Source organism: Mycosarcoma maydis, chromosome 11 (genome assembly GCF_000328475.2).
Source record: "Mycosarcoma maydis chromosome 11, whole genome shotgun sequence".
NCBI lineage: Eukaryota > Fungi > Basidiomycota > Ustilaginomycetes > Ustilaginales > Mycosarcoma > Mycosarcoma maydis.
The window spans coordinates 605,631-628,076 of record NC_026488.1 but is presented as its reverse complement, the minus strand read 5'-3'; the positions used below and the strand labels follow the sequence as shown (position 1 = coordinate 628,076).

The 22,446-nt window shown below is 55.7% G+C and overlaps 8 protein-coding genes and 1 non-coding gene across 9 annotated transcripts in view; 5 read left to right on the top strand and 4 right to left on the bottom strand.

The window, feature by feature from the left end:
• Positions 1 to 2,039: 2,039 nt before the first annotated feature.
• Positions 2,040 to 3,572, top strand: UMAG_04074 (uncharacterized protein; the record flags this gene model as incomplete). Its single annotated transcript, XM_011392209.1, has 1 exon — positions 2,040 to 3,572. One exon carries the CDS (start codon positions 2,040 to 2,042, stop codon positions 3,570 to 3,572), a length of 1,533 nt encoding a protein of 510 aa, XP_011390511.1.
• A 109-nt stretch (positions 3,573 to 3,681) lies between these two features.
• Positions 3,682 to 6,687, bottom strand: UMAG_11636 (uncharacterized protein; the record flags this gene model as incomplete). Its single annotated transcript, XM_011392270.1, has 1 exon — positions 3,682 to 6,687. The coding sequence occupies one exon, from the start codon at positions 6,685 to 6,687 to the stop codon at positions 3,682 to 3,684; it is 3,006 nt and encodes a 1,001-aa protein (XP_011390572.1).
• Positions 6,688 to 7,064: 377 nt separating this feature from the next.
• UMAG_04072 (uncharacterized protein) lies at positions 7,065 to 7,752 on the top strand (the record flags this gene model as incomplete). The annotated part of the gene is made up of 2 exons (XM_011392208.1): positions 7,065 to 7,388; positions 7,465 to 7,752. 2 exons carry the CDS (start codon positions 7,065 to 7,067, stop codon positions 7,750 to 7,752), a joined length of 612 nt encoding a protein of 203 aa, XP_011390510.1.
• A 122-nt stretch (positions 7,753 to 7,874) lies between these two features.
• On the bottom strand, positions 7,875 to 9,383 carry UMAG_04071 (uncharacterized protein; the record flags this gene model as incomplete). Its single annotated transcript, XM_011392207.1, has 1 exon — positions 7,875 to 9,383. One exon carries the CDS (start codon positions 9,381 to 9,383, stop codon positions 7,875 to 7,877), a length of 1,509 nt encoding a protein of 502 aa, XP_011390509.1.
• Positions 9,384 to 9,890: 507 nt separating this feature from the next.
• UMAG_16070 lies at positions 9,891 to 9,993 on the top strand. The gene is made up of 2 exons: positions 9,891 to 9,927; positions 9,959 to 9,993. It is a non-coding gene; the product is annotated as a tRNA-Glu (tRNA).
• A 612-nt stretch (positions 9,994 to 10,605) lies between these two features.
• On the top strand, positions 10,606 to 11,796 carry UMAG_11635 (putative E2 ubiquitin-conjugating enzyme; the record flags this gene model as incomplete). The annotated part of the gene is made up of 4 exons (XM_011392269.1): positions 10,606 to 10,632; positions 10,719 to 10,801; positions 10,884 to 11,410; positions 11,609 to 11,796. The coding sequence occupies 4 exons, from the start codon at positions 10,606 to 10,608 to the stop codon at positions 11,794 to 11,796; spliced, it is 825 nt and encodes a 274-aa protein (XP_011390571.1).
• Positions 11,797 to 12,241: 445 nt separating this feature from the next.
• On the top strand, positions 12,242 to 12,937 carry UMAG_04070 (Rho3 GTP binding protein; the record flags this gene model as incomplete). The annotated part of the gene is made up of 2 exons (XM_011392206.1): positions 12,242 to 12,381; positions 12,481 to 12,937. 2 exons carry the CDS (start codon positions 12,242 to 12,244, stop codon positions 12,935 to 12,937), a joined length of 597 nt encoding a protein of 198 aa, XP_011390508.1.
• A 163-nt stretch (positions 12,938 to 13,100) lies between these two features.
• UMAG_04069 (putative TFIIH/NER complex ATPase/helicase subunit SSL2) lies at positions 13,101 to 15,923 on the bottom strand (the record flags this gene model as incomplete). Its single annotated transcript, XM_011392205.1, has 1 exon — positions 13,101 to 15,923. One exon carries the CDS (start codon positions 15,921 to 15,923, stop codon positions 13,101 to 13,103), a length of 2,823 nt encoding a protein of 940 aa, XP_011390507.1.
• A 717-nt stretch (positions 15,924 to 16,640) lies between these two features.
• UMAG_15094 (uncharacterized protein) overlaps positions 16,641 to 22,446 on the bottom strand; it is a gene marked incomplete at both ends in the record, with an annotated part of 6,680 nt that continues 874 nt past the window's right edge. The window contains one exon of the mRNA XM_011392299.1: positions 16,641 to 22,355. Within this exon, the coding sequence (XP_011390601.1) occupies positions 16,641 to 22,355 (5,715 nt within the window). The remainder of the gene's footprint in view (positions 22,356 to 22,446) is intronic.

Here is a 22,446-nt window from a genome sequence, read left to right as displayed (position 1 = left end):
GTCGTATTTCGTCAACCATGAACGCAGCCGAGGGCAATACAGCGACCCGTCGACCTCATTGCAGATCAGCCTGGCTTGGATCAATCACAAATGTCGCTAGTCAGTTATCCCAGTAAGTCGTACATGTGTGTTTCGCCTTGTACCTTGGTGTGTGAATGTCGATCGACGGTTCCAGAATCGTGAATATTACACGGAGCCATATCAGGTGAAACAAGTTAGGTGATCGGCGACGCATGCCGCTGTAAGGGTCAAACTTGATGGAAATCAACGTGCTTAGTTTGCGGCACACGAACGCAGCACGTGCCTGTAACTGAGCCGGATCTGTGCCAGTCAGCGCGTCTTGCATTCGCGTACCCTGCCGCCATTGCTGTAGAAAGCGGTATGTCTCGTCCTTGCTTGTTCTCGAGATAGTGGCGGTGACAGGTGCTGAAAGTCTCGAATTGCACACGGCAGTGGCATGCACGATCCTCGATTCACGATTCTCGATTCTCGATTCTCGATTCTCGATTCATCACGATTCACGATTGCTTTGTTACGCTAGCGAATCCAGCGTGAAAAGGGCTAACGCGCCAGCGATTCCCTACTTGTCGGTTCTGCAAGGGTCCAGATTTTTGGCTGTCAACCCTATCTCGCCAGAGTACCGTTTTCGTGTTTCTTTGTCAGGAGAAAATGAATCTGTGAATGATTCATCTCAGATATGTCCAAGATTCCTTTGGCAAAAGACGTCGAGTCAGTCTCACCACATCACTGCTGTCAGATCCCTTAGAATCGCGCCTTGTTCGAGATTGAATAGAACGAGAACGCCAACGTGCAATCGTAAATGGCGTGCGGCTTTCCTTCTTAGTTTTTTTGTGACACACGTCGACAAAAGTGAACCAGGAAGAGCGAGCTAGTCCAACCGAGCGCCACTTTGGGCGGCTATCATTTCCAAGTGCAACCAGATCTGATCGCTATCTGCATCTACCCCACTGTGCCCGATCCAAGGGACGGGACGTCGGATCCAGAAGCACAGTCTGTTTCCTCACGCAGCCAACCATAAACATGAAAACGCGAGTCATAGAGTCAATCACTCGATTCACGATTGCTGGCGTTGGGCTCGTTCCGTTTTAGCCTCCCTTCCCCCACGATGACTAGAACGGCAACTGCTTGGATATGGGGCCAAGACTTTCACGGTCTAGCCTTTTGCTTCAGATGAAACCTCGCCTGTCATGGAAATTGCCAACACAAAAGCACTCACTACACAATGCTAAACAAACAATCACGCATAACGCAACCTTTCTGAACTCAGATAGCTCCTCATGTCGCCGTCGATCTTGTAAGGTCGAGACCGGCATTGTTTTAGCGATAGCGTTGGGCGGGGGGCATGAGGGAGACGCAATAACTCAGCCTGGATCCGCGGCGATGGTCCGCAACTGGACTCGGCATGGCGACATCACTGAACAGTTACGAATTTCGTGTAGTTAGTTGGTTGATGGGAAATTCGGCGCACTTCGGCCATAAAGAAGCACTTGATCGAAACTCCGCCGTCTTGAAACCTCCCTTTTGTTGCCCTAGTTAACGTTAGTCACGAGTGATCAGCGGTCCAGCCTCGGACCTCTTGGAGAGTAGCGTTTTAAGTTAGCGTGGAAAAGTTCTGAGACTGCCATCCATGCGGGACCCCATGCATGCGGTCATCCTGCTCAACTCCATCCCAACCTCACCCATCCGCAGTTTTGGTGGTTCACCAGTTGCCAGAATCGTACGCCGTGCGCTACGATCGATGCTGTTAAAGTGCAGCGTTTTGACAGCATCGCCGATTTTGCTCACATCGGGTTTCAGATGAGCCCTCCACATGCTTCTGCAAACCTCGGCTTCTGCTGCATTCCAAGTTACTTTGAGTGGCCAAGTCACCAACATTTGTCACCATGCAACTCTCTTTCTCTCTCTCTCTCTCCCTGACCTTGCATGTGGAGACAGCACAATCGGCTTGAAACGCGAGAAGCCATGTCTTAGCCGCTAAGCTAAGCTGAGCTCGCAGCAATTGGGTCTAGTTGGCCAACATGGTCCATCTTCGCCTCAACGATCCTGACACATCGCGGAACAAGCTGATCAACTACACCACCTCACTCCCTCAATATGACGACGCCGATCAGGCGCATCATCGGCTTCAACAGCTTGCTGCTCAAGTGCAGCCTGTCATGAAAAAGCACGGTTTTCAGATCAACTCGCTCGAAGAGTTTGAATGGAATCGCGAGTTCGCAGGACGCAACTGGAACAATGGTGAAACAGTCGAATTGGTGCTCAGACGTCGAGATGGCTCATTTGCACCTTTGCAATGGGTCTTGATGGTATTTTGTCACGAACTGGCGCACATCAAATACATGAATCACATCCCCTCCCAGCATGGCAAATTAGATCGTCAACTGCGCGACGAGTGTCGTGACCTGCAAAGTCGAGGCTACTATGGTGATGGTTTTTGGTCAGCCGGTCAACGTCTCGAGGACAACGCTTTCATAGCTGGTAGTGGAACGTGCTCTCTCCAAGACTTGCCAGAGTACTCCTGTGGTGGCGCATTCCAGAGCAAGCCGAGCAAACGCCGTACCAGTAAACGTCGTCGTACCAACCCTGCCACACGCTCACGAGCACGACATTTCAAGGGTCCCAGCCTTCATACGGGAGCCCAGACGGCGCCCAACACCAAAGGTGGTAGGCGAGTACACACATCACTGCCTGGTCAAGGCTCTCGTGTTGACGGCAACAACCACCTTCCAGCCGCATCAGCCTCCAGCTCATCGTACAAGCATGACGCCAACTCCACCTTCCGCAAGCGAACACAGACCGCTTCGGCTCGTGAGCTCAGAGCTCAAGCCGCTCTACGTCGCCTCGCTGCACCCAAGAGCGAAGACATCAAGGTCAAGCTTGCTAACCCTCTACTTTGCACTCCACTGGTCTCGACCCCTTCCGGCAGCGGTACCGACGAGATCAAGGATGAACAAGTCGACACAGAGATCGAGTCGGACACAGAAGATGAGCAGGAAAACGAGGAAGGCGGACTCATAATTCGGCTCGATGATTCATCTGCAGATGAGGCTGAGCCACGGAACGACCCGCTCATATCCTCTAGCTCTTCTTGCACCGGCACGGTGCGTGTCAAACAAGAATTCGACCATTCCACCATGGCCAGCTCCGAATCCAACCAACAGCGTCTCGAGCGATCGCGACTTTACCGTCAGCATCAGCTCAAACAAGGCGGCCTACTTTGTTCGACCGACCAAGATTGGCATGACTTTTGCTCGATCGCCCCTTTGCCTTCTGACAGCTCCGATCGCAGCTCTGTTGCTACCTCTGTCTCGGCACCTCGGTCGCTACCGCCACTGCGCAACTCAAAGAGCGATCCAATCGAGCTTGTCACATCTGAAGAAGAGGATGTCAAGCCAGCGGTTGCGCAACAGCCGGCTCGAATCCGGCCACGTTCGCGTCCACGGTCACCGGTGCAGAGCTGGTCGTGCCGGGTGTGCACGCTTCGGAATCCCCCCACCGCCGTACGATGCGATGCTTGTCTCACTACAAGGGGATCGCTCCTGGTTGGTTAGTGACGTCGGAGCGTTTCTGTTGACGATAGCATTTCGTTTCAACAGTGATGTTTCCTCAATAACGAAAGAATTAGAAAACGTATCGTCCAGGCTGAAGTCACAATCTGAATTACTCATTGAAGCGATCCAACAGCTGAGTCGCAATTGCCTGGCTTGGCAACCTAGCCAGATAAGCGCTGAACGCATTGCGATCGGACTTGTCCTGAACCTTGGGCACGAAGCGCATGGATTCGTGCACATGGTTGTGTTCGACGAGCTTGACGATAAACGGCGTGTATCCGATGGGCGATCTTTTAGCATTGGCAAATGCCCACAAACCATCCCAGTCTTTGCTCTGAACGAGCGTATCGAGCTTGATGTTGCAATAGCGTTTGTCAGGGAGCTTGAAGTCCGATCTCAGTTTTTCGGCTTTCTTGCTCATGTTGCGGAACAGCAGCTGGCGGATAGTCTGGTTGAGCGAAAGGCCGATGAACTGACTGCGATGGCCGTCTTCCTTTTCCAAAGCCTGCTGGAATGCGAGCAGGCGCATCTGTTCGTCTACCAACTTTGCTTCCAACACACGCTCCTTGTCTTCGCCAAAGAATTTGATCGCTGTCTTTAGCTTGAACATCTTTTCTGCCAGCTCGGCCTCACCGACATTTTGCATCGCGTTGGCTTCTTGGAGCGCCAGAATTGCCGAATCGGTCCGTCGATCATCCTGATAGTAAAAGTCTTTCAGCAGATCTCGATCTGCCTGCTTGGCATACGCTTCGAGCAGGTTCGACGCTAGCGACAAGTACTGCTGCGTCGAAGTCAGCCTGAAAGCGGCTCGTGTTCGATCGTTGCAAGACGAAGCTGTTGTCGCTATGCCGGCGTCCGAGACGGGCGCTTGAACGATGCGGAAAAAGTCAGCACGCGAAAGCTGATTCTTCAAACGCAGCAAGACGTGGTAGATGAGGTCCGTGTCTCCCGACTCGATCGCTTTCACCAATGCCAGCTTGTCTTGGCGCATATTGAGCAGCAGCGGGACCTGATCAATTGCACGCGCCTCGTGGTCCAGCAAGCGCGTAGCCAGATTTGCACGCCCTGCTTTCCAAGCAGTCCAAGCAACTTCAGCAAAGCTTACCGACGCGCCTCGATCGCCTGACGACTTGGTGCGCTTAGCCGCCTGATCTACCGCTGCTGCACCGCCGAGTACTCCCTCTGGGAAAGTGTCATCTTCGCATCCACCCAGCTCGCCAACGCGCTCGTTGAGCCAAGTCGCCACGCGGAATTTGTGCACGATATCCGCGCAAAGACGCTCCTCTGCTGCCGAGATCGCTGCTGCCGAGCCTCCGAGCGCAGCGCTGGTGCGTGCCAGCTTGGCTTTCGCCCAGTGTTTCAAAATGGCATCCGGCCGGATGTGTAGATAGCGAGCGATCTTAAGCGACAACAAGTGATGGTTCTGTGCCGTCAAGCGCGACAAAAGCGCGGTTGGCCCTGCAGCCAAGTATTGCTCGTACGAGATCGGTATGCCGATTTGGTAGTTGCGAGTTGCATTGAGCACACGCAGCGTCCTCGCCATGTCGACAAATGCGGTAGGATCATAGAGCTCAATAAAGCTTTTGCCAAACGAGGCGGCTTTCAGCAGACGCTTCTGCCATGTCAGGTCCCATTCGTAGGCAGCAGCGCGCAGACAGCAGTCGACGGCGTCCGGAAGGCTGCTGCGGATTGCACGGATGCCTTCGTCTGCTCGACTGCTCTTGGCACTGAATTGCTCGGCCGCTTCGAAGAGCAGAGCAGCAGGGTCGTTGGAGCCTGGGCGAAAAACGCGGCTCGACACGTCCGACACCTTCTGAAGGAATTCGTGTCGATCGCAAGCAACGATACGGACACCGTCGATTTCGCTCACCAGATGCGTCGGCCCAGCATATGGGTAGCGGATCGAGTCTCCAAACGGCCCCACCATGACGACTTCGTCGTTAAAAGCGAGAGCGATCGTGTTGTTGCCACACCACTCAACCTCGCGCACACCACTTCCGCCGATGCCTCCCTTGCCTGCTGAGGCAGCCTCTCCTTGGTTCATGGAACTGAACGGATCGTCTACCGAACGAGCATCCTGATAAGCCTCGCATGCTCGGATGTCGAATTCGCTCAGGCTGCGAGAAAAGTCGGAGCTGACCACCCATAGCACGAGATCTGCGGTCATGAGGGCGAGCAGCTTACCATTAGGAGATGGACGTATGACGTGGAAAGGGCCACGAGAGAGGCGCATGTCTTGGCACGCAGCATCGATGGAGCTAGGTCCTGCTGCCGAGTGTGTGAGCGAAAGCAGGGTGGGACCTTGTGCAATGAGCACCGTCGTACGCCCGGACTGAGAAACGTTGGGAGGGACAACAGCCCAGGAAGAAGGCAGTGAAGAAGCATCGCTCGGATAGGCCGACGACACATCATGAGGTGGTAAAAGCTCTGGAGACGGCGACTGCGTCGCATCGTCGTCCAGAGAGGGGAGTGCAAATCCATAATCGCCTCCTCCGCTAAGACTGACCGAGCCAGCATACTCGCCAGATTCAGCGTCCACGTCGAGGCCTGGAAAGCGCCATTCTACGAATCGTCTTGCTCCTACGAAAGCAACGAGACCGCCTGCCCACACTCGCGCATCGACAATCCCTGTCTCGGTAGCTTCGGTTCCGAGCGAGTACTGGAGGTAGAAGGAGCTCGAGGTTGCTTCGACGGGTGCTGGTCGATTGCGCCAACTCGAACTGGACGAGCTCGCGGCTGAGTCGACAGAAGCAGGACACGGGGAGAGCAGCGTATAAAGACGTACATTACCCTCTTCCAGCACAACCACCAGCTGTTCCAAAGCGTTGAATTCGAGAGCTACGATGCGAAGCGAAGGATCCCACGGTATGCTTTCGATGAGTTGACCGGCAGCGGTGTAGACAAGAATCTTTGGTTTGAGGAGCGAAGCATTTCCCAGCGAGACAAGTCGAGTCGGGTCGCGAATAAGAGCGATGAGACCGCCATTGCTAGATGCTGCAACCACATAGTCGGCGAGATTGTCGATGCCCCAATTGAGGGTGTAGAGCTCGGTTCGTCGGTAGAAGGTATCCTGGAGACTGGACCACTCGGAGGTTGGATGATTTGCTTGCACCATTGCTGATGGATGTGCAGCAAGCTTGATTTGTCGAGTCGCTCTTGAAACACGCGTACACGTCGTGTCGATACGATGCTCAAGTGCAGAGAGGGGTCGCCGTCGTCGGGTGACATGTATGGTCTGTGCTTCAGATTGGATCTCGCAGCCAGCCGCAATTCACGAATCGTGAACCACGAATGTGAATCGTGAATCTTGAACTCAAACACGGAACTCGGATAAGCTAGTTCAGCTGCACTTGGAGCGTGAGTCGTGAGTGGAGGAGCGCGTTTGCGGTCAAAGCTCAGAGCCTCAAAGCCTTTCCTTGCTCGAATTGCCATGCTTTTCTTTGCTTGCCTGCCACCATTCCTTAGAAGCATCCGCTCCAGTTCTGAACGAGCATGTCTCTATCGCCCCATCCAAACGAGGCGTCTTCTTCACGAAGCACTAACATGAACACCGATTTGACCACGCTAGGCAAGAGAGCCAAATTGTCGCCTCACGAGAGGCAAGCACACGCAATTTCAAAGTTGCTCGCCAACCCAGACAAAGAGATTCGCATCCCGGACGGTCCAAAAGAAAAGTCAATACGAGCGCCACGAGATGTGATGAAGAATGTGAGCGGCTCGAGTGCTGGTGCTGGATCAGGCGAATTTCACATCTACAAGCATCAACGTCGGCGAGAGTACGAGCGAATCCAACTCATGGAGGAACAGAACAGGAAGGTAAGTGACGCGTTACGCTCTGGTCTTGTCGTCTGAGCCGTCAGCTAATCTATCATTGCTTGCCTGTGGTGTCTAGCTCTCGGAGCAAGAAGAATTTGATCGCAAACGTGCTCAGGCTCAGCAGAAGGACGAGGCGAAAACAGACAAGAACCGCGCCAAGCGCGAGAAGAAGAAGCTGGCCGCCATCAAAGCACAAGCGGCCGCCAAAGCCAAGCATACATCCAAAGCGTCTGAAGCCAGGTCGCATCAGCCAGACGAAGAACCGGAATCCAAGAAACAGCGCTTGCACAACGAAGCGGTACAAAGGCTCAATTTCAAACGCAAAACGGATTCATTGTACCCTTCGGGCGACGAAGATGCATAAACATTTGGACAACAGATCTGTATCATTATACCAGAGCACGCCAAACACACATCAAAGACATGAAAGATTATTGGGTGGATTCGAGCAAAGCGCATAGGCGAAACAACAAGGATGGCAGCAGCTCAGACAAGGGTCTGGGTAAACTTGATCCAAGTGCCAATCTGCGTGTACACCTTGGCAGCCTTGGAGATTTCCGTATCGACAGTGTAAAAATCATGAACTTGATCTGGGAAGACGTGGTGCACCACCTTGCAGTTGAGCTCGCCGGGGCTCAACACGATCCTGTGGTTAGAAGTCGAAGTGGGTAGACCCTTTGCCTTGCGAAGCGAATTGGTGAAGTGCTGACCCTCGTCGAGCAGCGTCTCGCCTCCTCCATTGGCGATAAAGCACGGTGGTAGTGCAGCAAATTCGGCAGTCGTCTTGTTAGTGTGCGTGCACCAGGGGTCGGACAACGGGAACGGAAGCTTCTTGAGACCCTGTGCCGACACGCCCCATTCTTCGTAGGAAAGACTGATAATGTCGCGCCCGACGTTGCCCTCGCGGCTCTTGAACGACAAGTCTTCGGGTGCGAGCCATGGCGAGAGTAGCACCAGACCTGGAAACTTGACCGAATCGGCATTGTCAAACAGCAGATGCTTGTACGAACGCAGGTAGCGCTCGAGCTGCAGCGTCATCCACGCGCCGTGGCTATCGCCTCCAATATAGATCTGCTCAGGCGCGTAGCCCAGCTCGTTGATGAGATAGAGATACGCCGACACGCCCTGGTACAGCTGCACTGGCGAAGGCGCGAAGGGAGCCAGGTTGTAGTCGACCGAGAACACATCGATGCCCGCCGAGCGAGCAAAAGTTTTGGCGAGGTTCTGGCCCATGTGCAAGTCACCCGCATTGAAAGTGACACCCGCGCCACCGTGGAAGTAGCAGATCACCGGACGCTGGAGCTTGGTGGCAGAGCGCGGCTGTGGAGGCACTGTGTGAGGCTTGTGCGTGAACCACAGCGCACGTACGCTCCACTTGAGCCACTTTGCATCCAGCAAAGGTGGGCCGGTGTAAGCGTCCGTGACGATCTTTCGTCGGTCGTTGGGACCGGTCTTGACAGCCAGAATGCCGTCGAGGTACTCGGGACCCGCCGGCGGGATCCACACCTTGTCGGGACGTCCGTGCAAAGCGTTGAGCTTGAGAGCCTTGATGTTTTCCTTGGCGAGCACCACCGAGCCACCAGGCCCCGAAAGGTTCAGGCACGAAACCACAGTAGCCACGAGCGTATTGCGGTCGCGAAGACCGCCCTTGCGTGGCGTGATGGGCTGCACGCCAAACCGAATAAGGTTGCGCATCACACGTCGCACCACCATGATGTAGACGGCCGAGATGAAGCCCCAGTTTGGATTCAGACGGAAGCGCGGCAAAAGGCAGCGCAGCATGTAGAGCGGGATGGTGATCAACGACGTAGGTAGAAAATAGATCTGGAAGAGCAACAGTCGCAACAGCGGGAGCAATACCTTGGGCTTGGGCGGCGCAGCGCGCTTGATAGCGGCCAGCACGTTGGGATCCACCTGGCGCTTGTCGCTTCCCAGCGACGAGCTGCTCTTTGACGCAGTCGTCGACTTGGTTTCGAATGATACGGCCGAAGACATGTTGATTCTGGTTTTGTTCTACGAATGTTCAGTTTCCATCGATACGCTACCTGAGCAGAGTGGTCCGAAGGCAAGGATCCGAAACCGAATCAATAGATAGCGATGGGAGTGTTACACGTCAAGAAGTAGGGCAGAGCAATCAAGACGACAGCAACGACAACATTGACCGCTTCGTGACTGCTGCTTTTACCACCACGACCAGCTCTCGTGCCTGTGCCTGTGCCTGTGCCTGTGCCTGTATTCGCCCGACACAGATACCCCACACTCTCGTCCCGGCTCGCACAAGACGCGGCTACGCGCAGTCAGTCACTCCCCACCCAACTATACATGAGCCATTGAGTCTGTCCCGCTGTACCGCGGAAGCGAAACGTGAGCCGGCGTCCGCATCGGTGGTAACCCAAGGCCTCGAACCTTGGTGGCTTGTGAAAGTCGGAGATTCAGCGATTGCGCGCGCGAGAATTCATCTTGATATATATGCAATTTGCATTGAAAAAAGATATAACCGCGTCCCAGTTAGTACAATGGTTAGTATAGGGCACTCTCATGGTTGAACGACTCGTTCGTCTTTGATTGAACTGCTCAGATCAGGGTTCGATTCCCTGGCCGGGAAGACTTTTTTTTTCTTCGGCCTAGAGATGCTCAACTCTATTTTCTTCGTGCTGCATTTTCCTTTATTTTTGATCAAGTTTTGTTTGTTGCTGGTTCTACATATCGACGTGATCACTTGAAATTCACGATTGGGTCACGTGAACACGAGCACCAGACCGTGTAGCTTGGAATGTTAAATCCAAGCAGAAGGGTCTAGCAGACTAATTCACGATTACAGAGTCGTGAGTCAAGTGTCAGAGCAAACGGGCTGTGCTGCGAGTGCTGCGAGTGCTGCGTGGAAGTGACTTGGGCCAAGGAGTGTGAGGGAGTAGCATTCACGATTGACCTCATCACGCACGCAACTGGAGTGCCTGCGCATTGATTCATGATTGCTAGCGTCTACGATCACCACGATCGCGATTGCGAACGCTAATTGCGATTGCGACTGTTATTGCGATTTCCTGATCTCGCCGTCACGGAGAGCTCGTTTGTCTACCTGTGACATTGTCCGGCTCGGCTCGATTCGGCTCGACGGTTCCGGCGCAGCGATCAAATCAGCACGAGCAGCCAGGATAGATTGACAAGTAACGACGAGCTAGGAGCCTCGAGTCGGACATCGCGTTGACCCGAAATCATGGCGAGCAAGGCGGCTATCAAGCGCGTAAGTGTAGTATGCATAGGCACCGTTGCAACCGACACCGAGAGTCTGTTTCGCTGACTCGTATGTTTGGCTGGATGTGGAACTAGCTCACCAAGGAGGCGCAGCTCATGGACAAAGACCCTCCACCGCTCGTCTACGCTCGACCTCGCGAGGACAACATCCTGGAATGGTATGTCTGCGGCGTGATCGTCGGCGCAGCGCATCTTGGCGCCTTTTACTGACACTCATCCGCTTTTGCTTATCGTTGCCAGGCACTACATCCTCCGCGGCCCTCCCGATACGCCATATGCGGGAGGTGAATACCACGGTCAGCTCCTCTTTCCGCCCGAATTCCCCTTCAAGCCACCTGGGATCAAGATGCAGACGCCGAGCGGTCGGTTTGCGCCCAACACCAAGATCTGCACCTCGATGAGCGATTACCACCCACACACCTGGCAACCGGGTTGGAACACTTCAACCATCTTGATCGGTTTACTGTCGTTTATGTGCTCGGACGAGATGACTACGGGCTCAGTCACCGCATCGGAGGCGGATCGTCGAAAGCTTGCGGCGCAATCGCATGCGTTCAATCTGACACAGAAGAAGTTTTGCCAGATCTTTCCGGAATACGCTGATGCGCAGATCAAGGATCTGCCCAACATGGGCGATAAGAAGCCGGTGCAGGGAGACGCTGGTGGCAGCGGCGACGTAGCGTCAAGTCAGACGGGGATGCAAAAGGAAAAGGTGCGATCCGATCTGGCTGCACCATCGCTGGCTTCGGGTTCTGCTTCATCGCAGGGTGCGTGTGAAACCGACCGACCCTGACGTCGGCTGCTTTTCCTCGGACAGCGCCGCACGCCGATTCTAGTTGCAAAGAGGACCGGTTGCTGCGGCGGAGAGGTGTCTCTGCTGCGCACAAAGCGTTGCAAGCTGTACTGACGCGCGCTCTTGTTTCTTTTTTCTTGGTGCGTTTGTGCGCTTATCGGCGTAATCACAGGCCTAAGACCTCGAACAGCACCAGCGATCACAGAACCGATACGAGCGGACGAAGCAGCGCGGCAGCACAACCATCCGAATCGGCGTCGAGACGTGTTGGGCGTACGTAGCTCCCTGGTGGTGCTCGCGGTGCTAGCATATCTCTTCATCAGCCGTGTCGTCAACGCCAGTGCGAACGGTATCATCTGATCCACCTGCATACGTTTTCATACCATTCTCACATAGGGTTATCCGCACACGCACGTCCTTTTTCTTTGTTGATCTGGCCTCTTGGTCGTGACGATGTGAGTCTGATGTGGGTCTGATGTGGATCGCCCAAGTGTGGAGTGATAAAGAGTCGCTGTTGAGCTAGAGACTGGCCAAGCGGAGGCAGCGCAGAGGAGTTGGTTAAGATGCGTGACTGCACGCGTGCAAGCACACACGCGCGCACGCGCGCCTGCGTTATCACCGAAATGGAAAAACGGAAAGAACAAGACACGCTTCAGGCGTGTTGTTGAGCAAGACGGAAGACGGAATCACAGGATCTGGAGCACGATAGAGCGTGTTATGTTGGTGCTGTATCACGATTGTCCAAGTGTCCAAGACTTGCGGCGTGTTCGACTTGGCACTGGGAGCTGGATAGCTCACGATCGAGATGACGCTGTGCGGACTTGTGCACGACGCGCAGCGCGAGTCGCACCGCATCGCACGCAAGGTGTTGGTTCTCGGCGACGGAGCATCGGGCAAGACGAGCCTGCTGTTCGTGCTCGTCAGACACGAGTTTCCACAGACATAGTAAGCTTTGCTCGTGGCGCGCACTCGGCGCTTGACATGGACGTGGCTGGCTAGAACGACTGACACCGCGTTGCCCCTGTTTGGCTTCGGTCCGAGTAGCGAGCCGACGGTATTTGAAAACTACACACACATCCAGCACACGCATACAGGACTCGCGGTGGAACTGACACTGTGGGATACAGCTGGTCAGGAGGAGTTTGACAAGCTGCGCTCCTTGTCGTACGCCGACACCGACGTTGTACTGCTGTGCTTCAGCGTCGACAATCCGGTGTCGCTGCAAAACGTCGAGTCGCGCTGGATTGCCGAAATCCGCCACCACTGTCCAGCCGTCAAGATCATGCTCGTCGCTCTCAAGTGCGATCTCCGAGAGCCGCGCAATCCGCGCACGCTCTCCTACAACCACGGCCTCGACGTCGCCAAACGCATCAATGCCTGCCGCTACCTCGAGTGCTCCGCCAAATCCAACAGAGGCGTCACCGAGTGCTTCACCGAACTAGCCTCGGTCGCCGCCAACGTTCGCCCACATCCCCACTCTCGTGCCTGCACCATCGCCTGACCATGCAACCCACCCGCGTTCAACGCCAACCAACACGCCTCCGCGCACAAACTGTATTCTACACCCCTGATACCCGCTCCACACACACACACACACACACACACACACCTCGCACCATACACATCGTGCATATGTTAGTTGGATTCGCTCAAATGCCGACTTGTCATTCGTCGTCCATGTTCTTACGCTTCGCCTTATCAGCTCTTTTCTGGAACATCTTGTGTCGGCCTTGCTCCTTGTTGAGCGTCTTGTTGACCGACCGGTTGCGTTCGATGTACGACATGTGCTGTGCACCACTGAGCGCGTTGAGTGAGCCTGTGGTTCTCGAAGCCTTTGCCACAGTGCTGCCGTTCAACAATGCTCCTGCTGATGTGCCGGTGCCGGTGCCGGTGCCGGTGCCACCGCGTCTGACCACACCGCCAAACTCGGTGCCTGCCAGATCAGATCCGAGATCCGCATCCGACTCGTTGGCGATCAGCACGCTCTGTAGGAGCTCGATCTGCTCGGCCTGACTCTTGTACACCAAACCGGGCATGTCGGTCATACCGACGAGGTGTGTGATGACTCTAAACGCATACCCCTGATCGATCAGGAACTGCTGTCGCTTAGTCGAGTAGAACATCTCGGCGGTATCCTTGCTTACGAGACTGTAGAAAAACGCATTGAAGCCCTCGTCGTTTCGCCTCTTGGCGCGCAGGATCCGTCCTAGTCGTTGCGCTTCTTGTCTTCGTGAACCAAAGTGCGACGAGATCTGTATCAGACACGTCGCTTCCGGTAGATCGATCGATGTATCGCCCACCTTCGAGAGGAAGATCGTATTCACCAACGGATTGTGTTGGAAGTTCTGCAGAATGCGCATGCGTTCCAGGTGCGCGGTACCGCCGTGGATGAACGGCTTTTTGAGCTTGTGCGCATACGCCACGAGCGCGTACACGTTGTCTGAAAACACAATGATCTTGTCACCGCGGTTCTCGTGGTAGTCGATCAGGAACTGACACGCCTGGAACTTGTTTGGGTTCATACAGTAGAGCAGCATCTTCTTGCGGCTCTTCTCGCGCAGGTACTCGCGGTAGAACTCGGGCGTCATCGGACACCATACCTCAGCACACTGTACAGTGGCAATGTGCCCCTTGGCTGCCAAGTCCATCCAGTTCGCTTCATACAGCTTGGGCCCCACGAGGAAATTCAGCTCGTCAATCTTCTCGTCCTCGCGCACCAGCGTCGCCGTCAAGCCGAGCTTGGAATGCGCTTTGATCTTGGTCAGCACGCGTCGGAACATGCTCGCAGGTACAACGTGCACCTCGTCCAGCAGGATAAATCCCCACTCTCGGCTTTCCAAAAAGTTCATCATCTTTTGCGATGTGTGCGAGCGCTTGCCCGTATTGGCCACCATCGAATACGTCGACACTACAATCCCGGACGCGCCCGAAAACTTTTCCTTTTGATCGGCGGTAAACACGCTGATCTGGTTGTCTTGGATATTGCTCCACTGCAAGAACTGCTGTCTCCACTGCATGACACTCACACTGCTCGTGCACAGCACCAGACAGCTCTTCTTGATGGTACACGCCGCCGTAATGCCCACCAGCGTCTTACCGGCACCGCACGGCAGCACAATGATTCCGCTCCGCGCACGCCCGTTACCAAACATCTTGGCCAGACTCTTTTCTTGGTACGGTCGGATATGTGTGATCGGCTTCAGATCGATCTCGAGGTCCGCATTCAGCTGATCGTTGCGAAAATCGTACTCTTCCAGCATCGGGTATCCGATCTCGTTGCAGCGCTTCTTGACCTGCTCGATATACTCTTCGGCAATCTCAAAGCTGTGCACCGTATCGTCTTCGTCCAGCTCGTCGGCCTCGTCTACACCGATGATAGCAGAGAACAGATCTGCCTCGTCTTCTCTCCGCGCCGCTTCTGCATTCTCAGGTGCGGGACCAGAAGCTCCTGAACCCGTCGCGCCTGCCGAACGACCACCATTAGATGCGCCAGGTGTCTGACCAGCCGCAGCAGCCGCCTGTCGTGCCTTCCTCGCCGCGCTTTCCGTCCCTGGAATCACCAGGTCGCCGCGAGTGGGTGCTTGCGTCTTGCCCAATACCTCCATCCGTCCGGACTTGGCAGCGTTCGGATCCTCGCGAACCCGAGCTGTGCCAATGATGCTATCCCGCAGAAGCGTCTGAAGGATCTCTGGGTGCGCACTCTCGACAAAATACTTGTTCTGCTTGAGCACGAGCTTGATCTTGCCGAAACTGGCGGTATACTCGCGAATAAACTCGAGCACTGCGTCCGGGACCGGCACCTTGGAGAGTCGATTGAGCACTTCGATAATGTCGTCAGGCTGCAAACCAACCGAGACCGCGGCGTAGAGCGAATACGGCGTGAGTTTGTATTCGTGAATGTACGCTGGTCGACTCACCGGCTCGGCAATCGCGATCAGAAAGTCCTGCGCCTGCTCAGCTAGTGGGCTAAAGCCTTCCAAGATGATATGGCCATCATCAGGCGAGATCCAAAGAGGACGGCTTGCATGATCCAGCTTGAGTGGCATCTTTGTAAAGTCTCGCGTGTGGAAGCGCAGCTCGCCAGATTCAAAGTGTGCCTGCTCGTCGTCTTCGTCCATGGCGGGGCCGTTGAAGCGAGGCGCAGCACCTGACAGGGGATGCTGTCGAGCGATGGCGGTGGTTGGAGCTGATCGAGCGCTATCATTGGCCTTTGGCTTGTTTGATGCTTTTGTCTTGCCGGCCTTCTTGCTGCTCGTGCCGTAATCGTCGCCAGAGTCCTCCGAGACAAAGCCGTCATCCAGAGCAAATGCTTGCTCCCCGTCATCTTCATCGTCATCGTCACGATACGCCGCTGGCGTGTTGCGAAAGCTCTGTGTTTGAGAAGCCGTGGCAGAGGTAGGAGTATGAGATCCGTTACTCGCTGCGTTTAAGCTGGGTCGCAATTTGACCGTCAAACGCGGCCGAGAGCCCTGGTCATTGGCTGACATGGCGTATCTCCGGATGATCTCCGGATGAGACGAGGCCGTTCCGGTACAAAGAGAATGTTTGGTATAGGCGGATGGCAGTCTCTACCGTCACTCAATCCTGACTGTGACTTGTCGATGGGATAGATTCATTCACGCAGCTGCAAAACTCTGACGCTACCAGCGGCGGCGATTTTGCTCGGCGTCCAAGGGCCTACTTTGGGTTCATAAAGTTACGCAATCCATTTGCTTCAGTCGGTAGTGCAACAGAAGGGTGGTCTGACGCTGCTGGGGACGGAATTGGATGTGGTAATGGTGAGATGGAAAGATGCGACGACGGCATAGATTGGAGAAATCACCGATCGACTCGTGACTTATTGCGGTTTTCCTCACGTGGACTCACGACTTGGCTCAGCTTGGAATCCGCACAAGTTGCCGGCCGGTACGCGTTTGCTATTCACGATTCCAATTCGTTCACACACGGCCGACATTCGACATGAAGGGTTTGATGGAAGCATGTGGGTTCAGCATGCACGTTCGCATGCAGACGACAGACGACACAGAATCACGAATATCACAGGCGGCCTAGATGAACCATACTTGCTAGAATGGCATCGACGTTTGCGTAAAAATACATGTTGTGCGGTGACATACGGTCAAAGAGACCGAAGAACCCGAGTCTAGAAGCCAAGGATCCCCACAGATCCTGCCAGTAATCACGAATGCAACGTAAAACTCCATCTACTTTCGAGCGAGGTCGACGAGTGGCTGACCTTCAGCCTTCATTCTACGCTGACGCTCGATAGCATCCTCGCGTCTGCGTGCTTCGTTGATGCGTACCGCGTTGCGATCCATCAAACTCAAGTCGTGCAAAGCTCCTGTCGGGGGTGCGACAGCTGCATGGCCACGAAGCGCCTCCTTAGCATCATTGATCGCTTTGTCGGCCAGAAGGCTTCCTTTGGCGAATGGACCTGCGAAAGCATTGCTGTCGATGAGCGGTGCAGGTTGTGAAGGCCCTGTCGCAGTGGTGGTGCTCGTATCGGTGGCTGCAGCTGCAGCAGCTGCTGTCGTTCGGCCGTTAGCGCGGCGTGAGGTATTCTTCCTCGAAAGCCCTCCACTCGCCATCGCGGCATCTTGACTGCTTTGGGGCGACTCGATCTGGAACAGCACCGCCTTTTCCTGTCTCAGGATATAGGTGCGCGCGTTCATGATGGCGCGCACCCAATCGCGATGCGCCGCCGGATCGGTGAGGCAAAAGTAGTGCATGTAGTCCTGTTCCGGCTTTTCGAACATAGTGATGGGATCCTGGGATCGGAGCGCGAAGCCATTTGCTTTTGGCATCTTGATGGCAGAGCTGTCGACGAGATAGACGTCAAAGGTCGAGATCTGACAGATCGACGTCTCGTCCTTGCCCTTTTCGTTCTTGGCATGATACAGGCCGTGGTCGCGCAGCTCGAGCCAGCGCTTGTTCCACTTCTTCTTTCGATCCTGTACATAGACCCATCCAGCGAGTGCCGGCGAACTTGAGGGCACAGAGCGAATCGAAAGGTACGACGACAGCTCAGTGCGCTTGATGAGGAAGTAGTCGGTGTTTGGATGAGCTCGAACGTTCATCACGTCGGTGATCATCTCGTATTCGCGCAGCGGTCGTTCGATGCCAAGCTGAGCCGAACAGTCAAAGACTACCCAGCCACCCTTGCTGTCATCCATGGGCAGCCTCTCCCGCTCAATCACCTCGAGAGCAAGGTCGCGTGCGCGTGCAGAGACCGGCACCTCTACAACAGTGAAGCGCTGCCTGGAGAGGATAAAGACCTTGTGCGGCTGTCTGGGCGTCGCAAACGTACCGCCGAGACCCGAGCTACTCTCGTGTGAGGATGGTACAACGTTCGAGACCGCCGAGGCACCTCGCTGCGTAGCGCCATCGCCATGCGCGTTCGACGATTCGACGGAAGGACGACCGTGATGTACAGCAGCTTGCGATAGCGCAGCAAAAGTGGCGGTGTGGATACTGTGCGGTGAGCTAGATGCTGGCGAGTCCTTCGATGCAGTGCTAGGCCTTGCTAGTTCAGGCAGAGGCGGCGCAGCAGAGGTGTTGATAGAGAGCGGAGCCGGATTGCGCGAGATGGACCGCGAGCGAAGTCGTTGCAACATCCCTGGCGGATGAGCTGAAGCCAATGCAGGCGTAGCACCCGTCACGCCGCCAGAAGAATTGACCGGCAGAGCGTGTCCTCGAGAATCTGCTCGATGCCTCGCGCCGGTCATCTCCACACCATCGAAGATGCGAGGAGAGGTAGGGATCTGACCAATTGGCTCACCATGGTTGAAGTGAGGCGAGATTGGCGACGCCCCTCCCCTCTTGACATGCGCTGCAGCTGCATTGAGAGCCGCAGTGGCGGACGTCGCCAATGCTTGTGCCTGAGCCAAGGCCGCTGGGGTTGGGTTGGCCTGTGCATGTGCCATGGCTTTTTGGGCTGCGACGACTGTGACCATGGCGTTGGAGGGAAGCTCTGGCATCTTGGTGACGCCGGGAAGCATGGGGCTGTTTTGGGAAGGATTATGTGACATTGCCTGGACCATAGCCTTGGCCCGCAACGCAGCCTCGGACGGTGTTCTGGCTCGCATGCCTGGATGAACGTATCGCTCGGCTTGGGCTGTTCGCACCGATTTGGACCTGGAGACTGCTGCTGCTGCCGGATGGCCGACGTCAGGACGCATAGCCGTCTTCGAGCGCTGCAACATGACAGCGTCTTGCGCCCGCTCGCGACGCGCTTGCACCTTGTTGAGCTTGTGTGCCAGCTCGTTCGGATTCAGCGCCGCGTCGTTGGCTTGACTCCGACTTTGAGGCGGCACTGCTTGACGAGCATGGCTGCTGCGCCTCAAAACGCCTTTTCCTTCGAGCGCCTGAGCGGCCAGGTCGAAGTGACGCTTGCGCTCCTTTGCTCGTAAAGCCTTTTGCAGAGCTCTTGGATCGTCTACAAGCTGGCCCAACGGTCGATCATCCGAGGAATCAGAGTCTACTGCATGATCGACTTGGGCTGCAGACGCAGGTATGGAAGTCTTCCGAGTAGAAATTGCCGGCATCGCACCGCCTTGACTAGATCGTGCAGCTTTTGCGGGCCCAACCCGACCGTAGTCGTCTTCCGAGTCCTCGTCTGTTACGACATCCGCGTATTGATCCTCGTCGGTCTCTTTGTCTTTGTTTTCATCCTCCGAGTCGTCGGCGTCATCACGGCCCGAGCCGGGATGTCTGCCGCCACCCGCGCCTCCTGAGCCTCCGAAGCCTCCACCACCTCCACCACCTCCATCGCTGGATCCGTAGTCGTCGGTGTCGCTACCGTCCGAGTCGCCTTGATCGCCACCGCCACCGCCACCGCCTCCAGCAGCTAATGTGCGACGGGATTGGCTAGCAGGGGCGCCAGATGCCGCCAGGATTGCGGTCGAAGGAAGACCCTCGGCGACCAATGTGTCGAATGCATCGGCACCTTGCTGGGCAATCCATTGCAGACCAAAGTCTGACCACGAATTGTGTCGGGGGAAACGGTCGTTCTGCTTGCGAATGCGCTTAGCCTTGTTCAACTTGGCCTGCCTCCTATCCACTAGGATTGGAAGTGGGAGCGGAGGCGAGTTGACATCGATGGAGCCTTTCGCTTCCTCGGCAAGTGTCGAAGCCCGTGACGCAGATTCAGAGATTGTTGGCAGCCTGGCCTCGTCCACAACAGTCGTGTCTGGATGCAGACAAGGAGCAGCATCATTCGTTTCAATCACCGATGCTGGCTGCTTGGCCTGGCTAGATGTAACGACAACAGCCGGAGCCTCTCTTCGCATCTTGTTGAGACTGGCGCCGGAGGAGGACTGTCGAATGTGACGCAGATTCTTGGGTGGAGCGATTTCAGCGGTGTGAGATCGAGTGCGTGCCGAAGTCGATGCCTCTGCTGTAGGAGTAGAAAGCAGTGTCTTGTCCTGGGACGCAGCAAGCGGAAAGCGCGGGCTCTGAGGCATTGGCGGCGTAATTGGAGCCGATGACCAGCCTACACGGCCAGCCGAAGCTGAATACGGCGGAGTAGGAGCGAGCCTAGAAGGCGCAAAGCTGTGGCTGAATGTGTCGTGGTCCGCTGCGAGGTATGGCGACGACAAACCTGCTGAGCTGACACTGGTGCCGATGTAGTTCTCTGGCCAAACATTGCTGCGGGCCTGTGCAAGGATCTGCTGGGTGGTGAGAGGACCAGAAGGGCTGTTGGACGATACAAATTCCGGTGCTGAGGCAGGTGTTCGGGGCGATGGAAGTGGAGGCTGGATCGAGGATGCAAAGGTGGCTGCAAAGGCCGTCTTGATCGAGGGCTCGCCGTCGCCGTATCCAGGACGGTCGAGAGATCGAAGGGTGGTGCCGGGAAGAGTGGGGGTGGGGGTAAAACTGGTGGTTTGTGGCTGAGTCGACGGCGGGAAGGGAAATTCCGACTGACCGAGGAAAGCCGGACCGGCAGAGTTGGGCTCTCGCCAACTGGATGGCGTCGAGGGCGACGCCGATTGACCACTGAGGTTGGAAAAGCTCTTCTTTCTCAAGGAAGCAAGGCCGTTCAGGCGCAAGCGTTTCGACATGGAGGTGGTGGAAGGTTTAGGTGGCGCTGGCAGCGTTTGCGCAGCGGAAGCGGCTAGACCCGAGAGATGCGACTTGCTGGATCGCTTCGGGAGCATCCTCCCATTTTCACCGAGCGTATCCTTGGTATTGGTGCCAACGTTGACGTGCTCGTGTGTGGTCGCAAGACTGCTCTTGCGGCTGACAGAGAAGCTCTTTCTGCCCTTGGAGAAGGACTTGCGACCAGCCTTGATGGACATGGCAGACTCGCCGTCAGATTCGGAGCCTGAGCTCCATCGGCTGTTGCCCAGATCGTTGCTTTTCGCGCGAACCATGCCGACCGGATCAACATCGACGCTGTCAGAGTTGGACGTTAGAAGCATGGCTGGATGCTGGGGTTGTGGCTCTGTACGACAAGTATCGCGGATCGCAAATGAGGGTGGTGCTGGAACAAGGGTTTGTTTGCGAGGACGGTCGTTCAGAGGCAAGGTCGAAGAAGCCATCGGCGCGGCGGCGTCCTGTTGCGCCGTGTTGTCGCGATCCAGCGAGAGCGCTGATGAGCAGGTTTCGGCTTCGATGGTCTGATTTGGGCCGAAGATCGAAACGTTGAAGGTTGGGATTTGCGGAACGGCAGAGGCCGGTGGAGGTGTTTCAGCGGGCGGACTCGGCTGCAAGGTCAACTCTGCCGTGCGTGGCGAGATGGATTCCGAGTTGAACGAGGACCGAGGTTGAGTGATGTCAGAAGCGGCGGTAGCGTGCGAGGCTTGTACTTGAGCAAGCATGTCTGAAGAGGGATGCTCGAAGAGCAAAGAATTGGAATCCGAGGTTTTGTGCGAATCTTGACGCTGAAGAAAGCCCATTATGGTTTGAAGGCTGAGCCCATCCGTGGCTGATTCGGTCTCAAGATCATCAAACTCGAAAGCGGCCGACGATCCCGAGCCGGAACTTTGACGGCGTCGTGCATCGCTTTTGAGCGAATTGATGCGGCTCCTTAGGGCGGAGTCGCGCGAATGGGGCGAATCAGTAATGTTCCGGTCCAAGATGACGCGGCGAGCTGAGTGAGCCGATGCGGCGGAGCTAGAAGCTCTGTTGTGCAGGCCGCTTGTGCCAGCTGATGTCGGTGCATCTGTGCTCGAACCATGACAGGATGCTGTGGTAGGCCTGTTAGCGTCTTGACGCTGGTGCGTGTCTTGCTGGGTGTCAGATTGGTTGGAAGCGGTGTGGAGAGGCTCGTCGTAGTCGGAAGTGATGGTTGACAAAGTCGGATGTGAGTTTGGCGAGTGCGGAGCGGAAAGGGGCGATCTCTGATTGATAGTAGCATTGAGTGAGTGCCTGCGACGGCCATCTGCTGAGCCAGGGAGGGTGTCCGAGTTGCTGGTCGCTGGCGAAGAAGTGAGGACCAGAGGTGTCGGTGGGCCTTTTCGCCTGCTTATTGAGGCTGCTCTCGAACGCCGTGTCCAAGAGAAGCCAGGGGCCTTGGCGGTGAGTACCGAAGAGCCTGGTGTTGCTGGCATGGTTGGCGTATGGTCAGATCTGGCGTCGATGGCATGTTGGTCTTGACTATGGATGACGCCCAACGCTTGTTCAGACTGCACCTCGGAAGAGGATGATGGGAGAGGAGGGAAGGTGACTGCCTCGAGGTACTTGCTTGCCTGGTATTCGGGGGTGGAAGCAATCTGCGCCAGAAACTCTTCTGCTGAGAGGCCAGCGGGCCTGTCAGGGTAAGCGATGGACAGAGGATCGGGAGAGAGGGGTCGATTTGAGACAAAGGCGGGTCCACTTGGCATGACGGGGATGGCGGAACGCATCTGAGGCGTGTTGGAGCGGGAAGAAGAGGCTTCTGATGGAGGGGGAAGGATCGGCGAGATGAAAGCTTCGTGCATATGTTCGATGGGCCTATGAGCAGGAAAGCGGCGTACTGCGGGTGGGCCTCCAGAGGAAACGAGAAGAAGCTGTTTGGACCGTGCGAAGGAG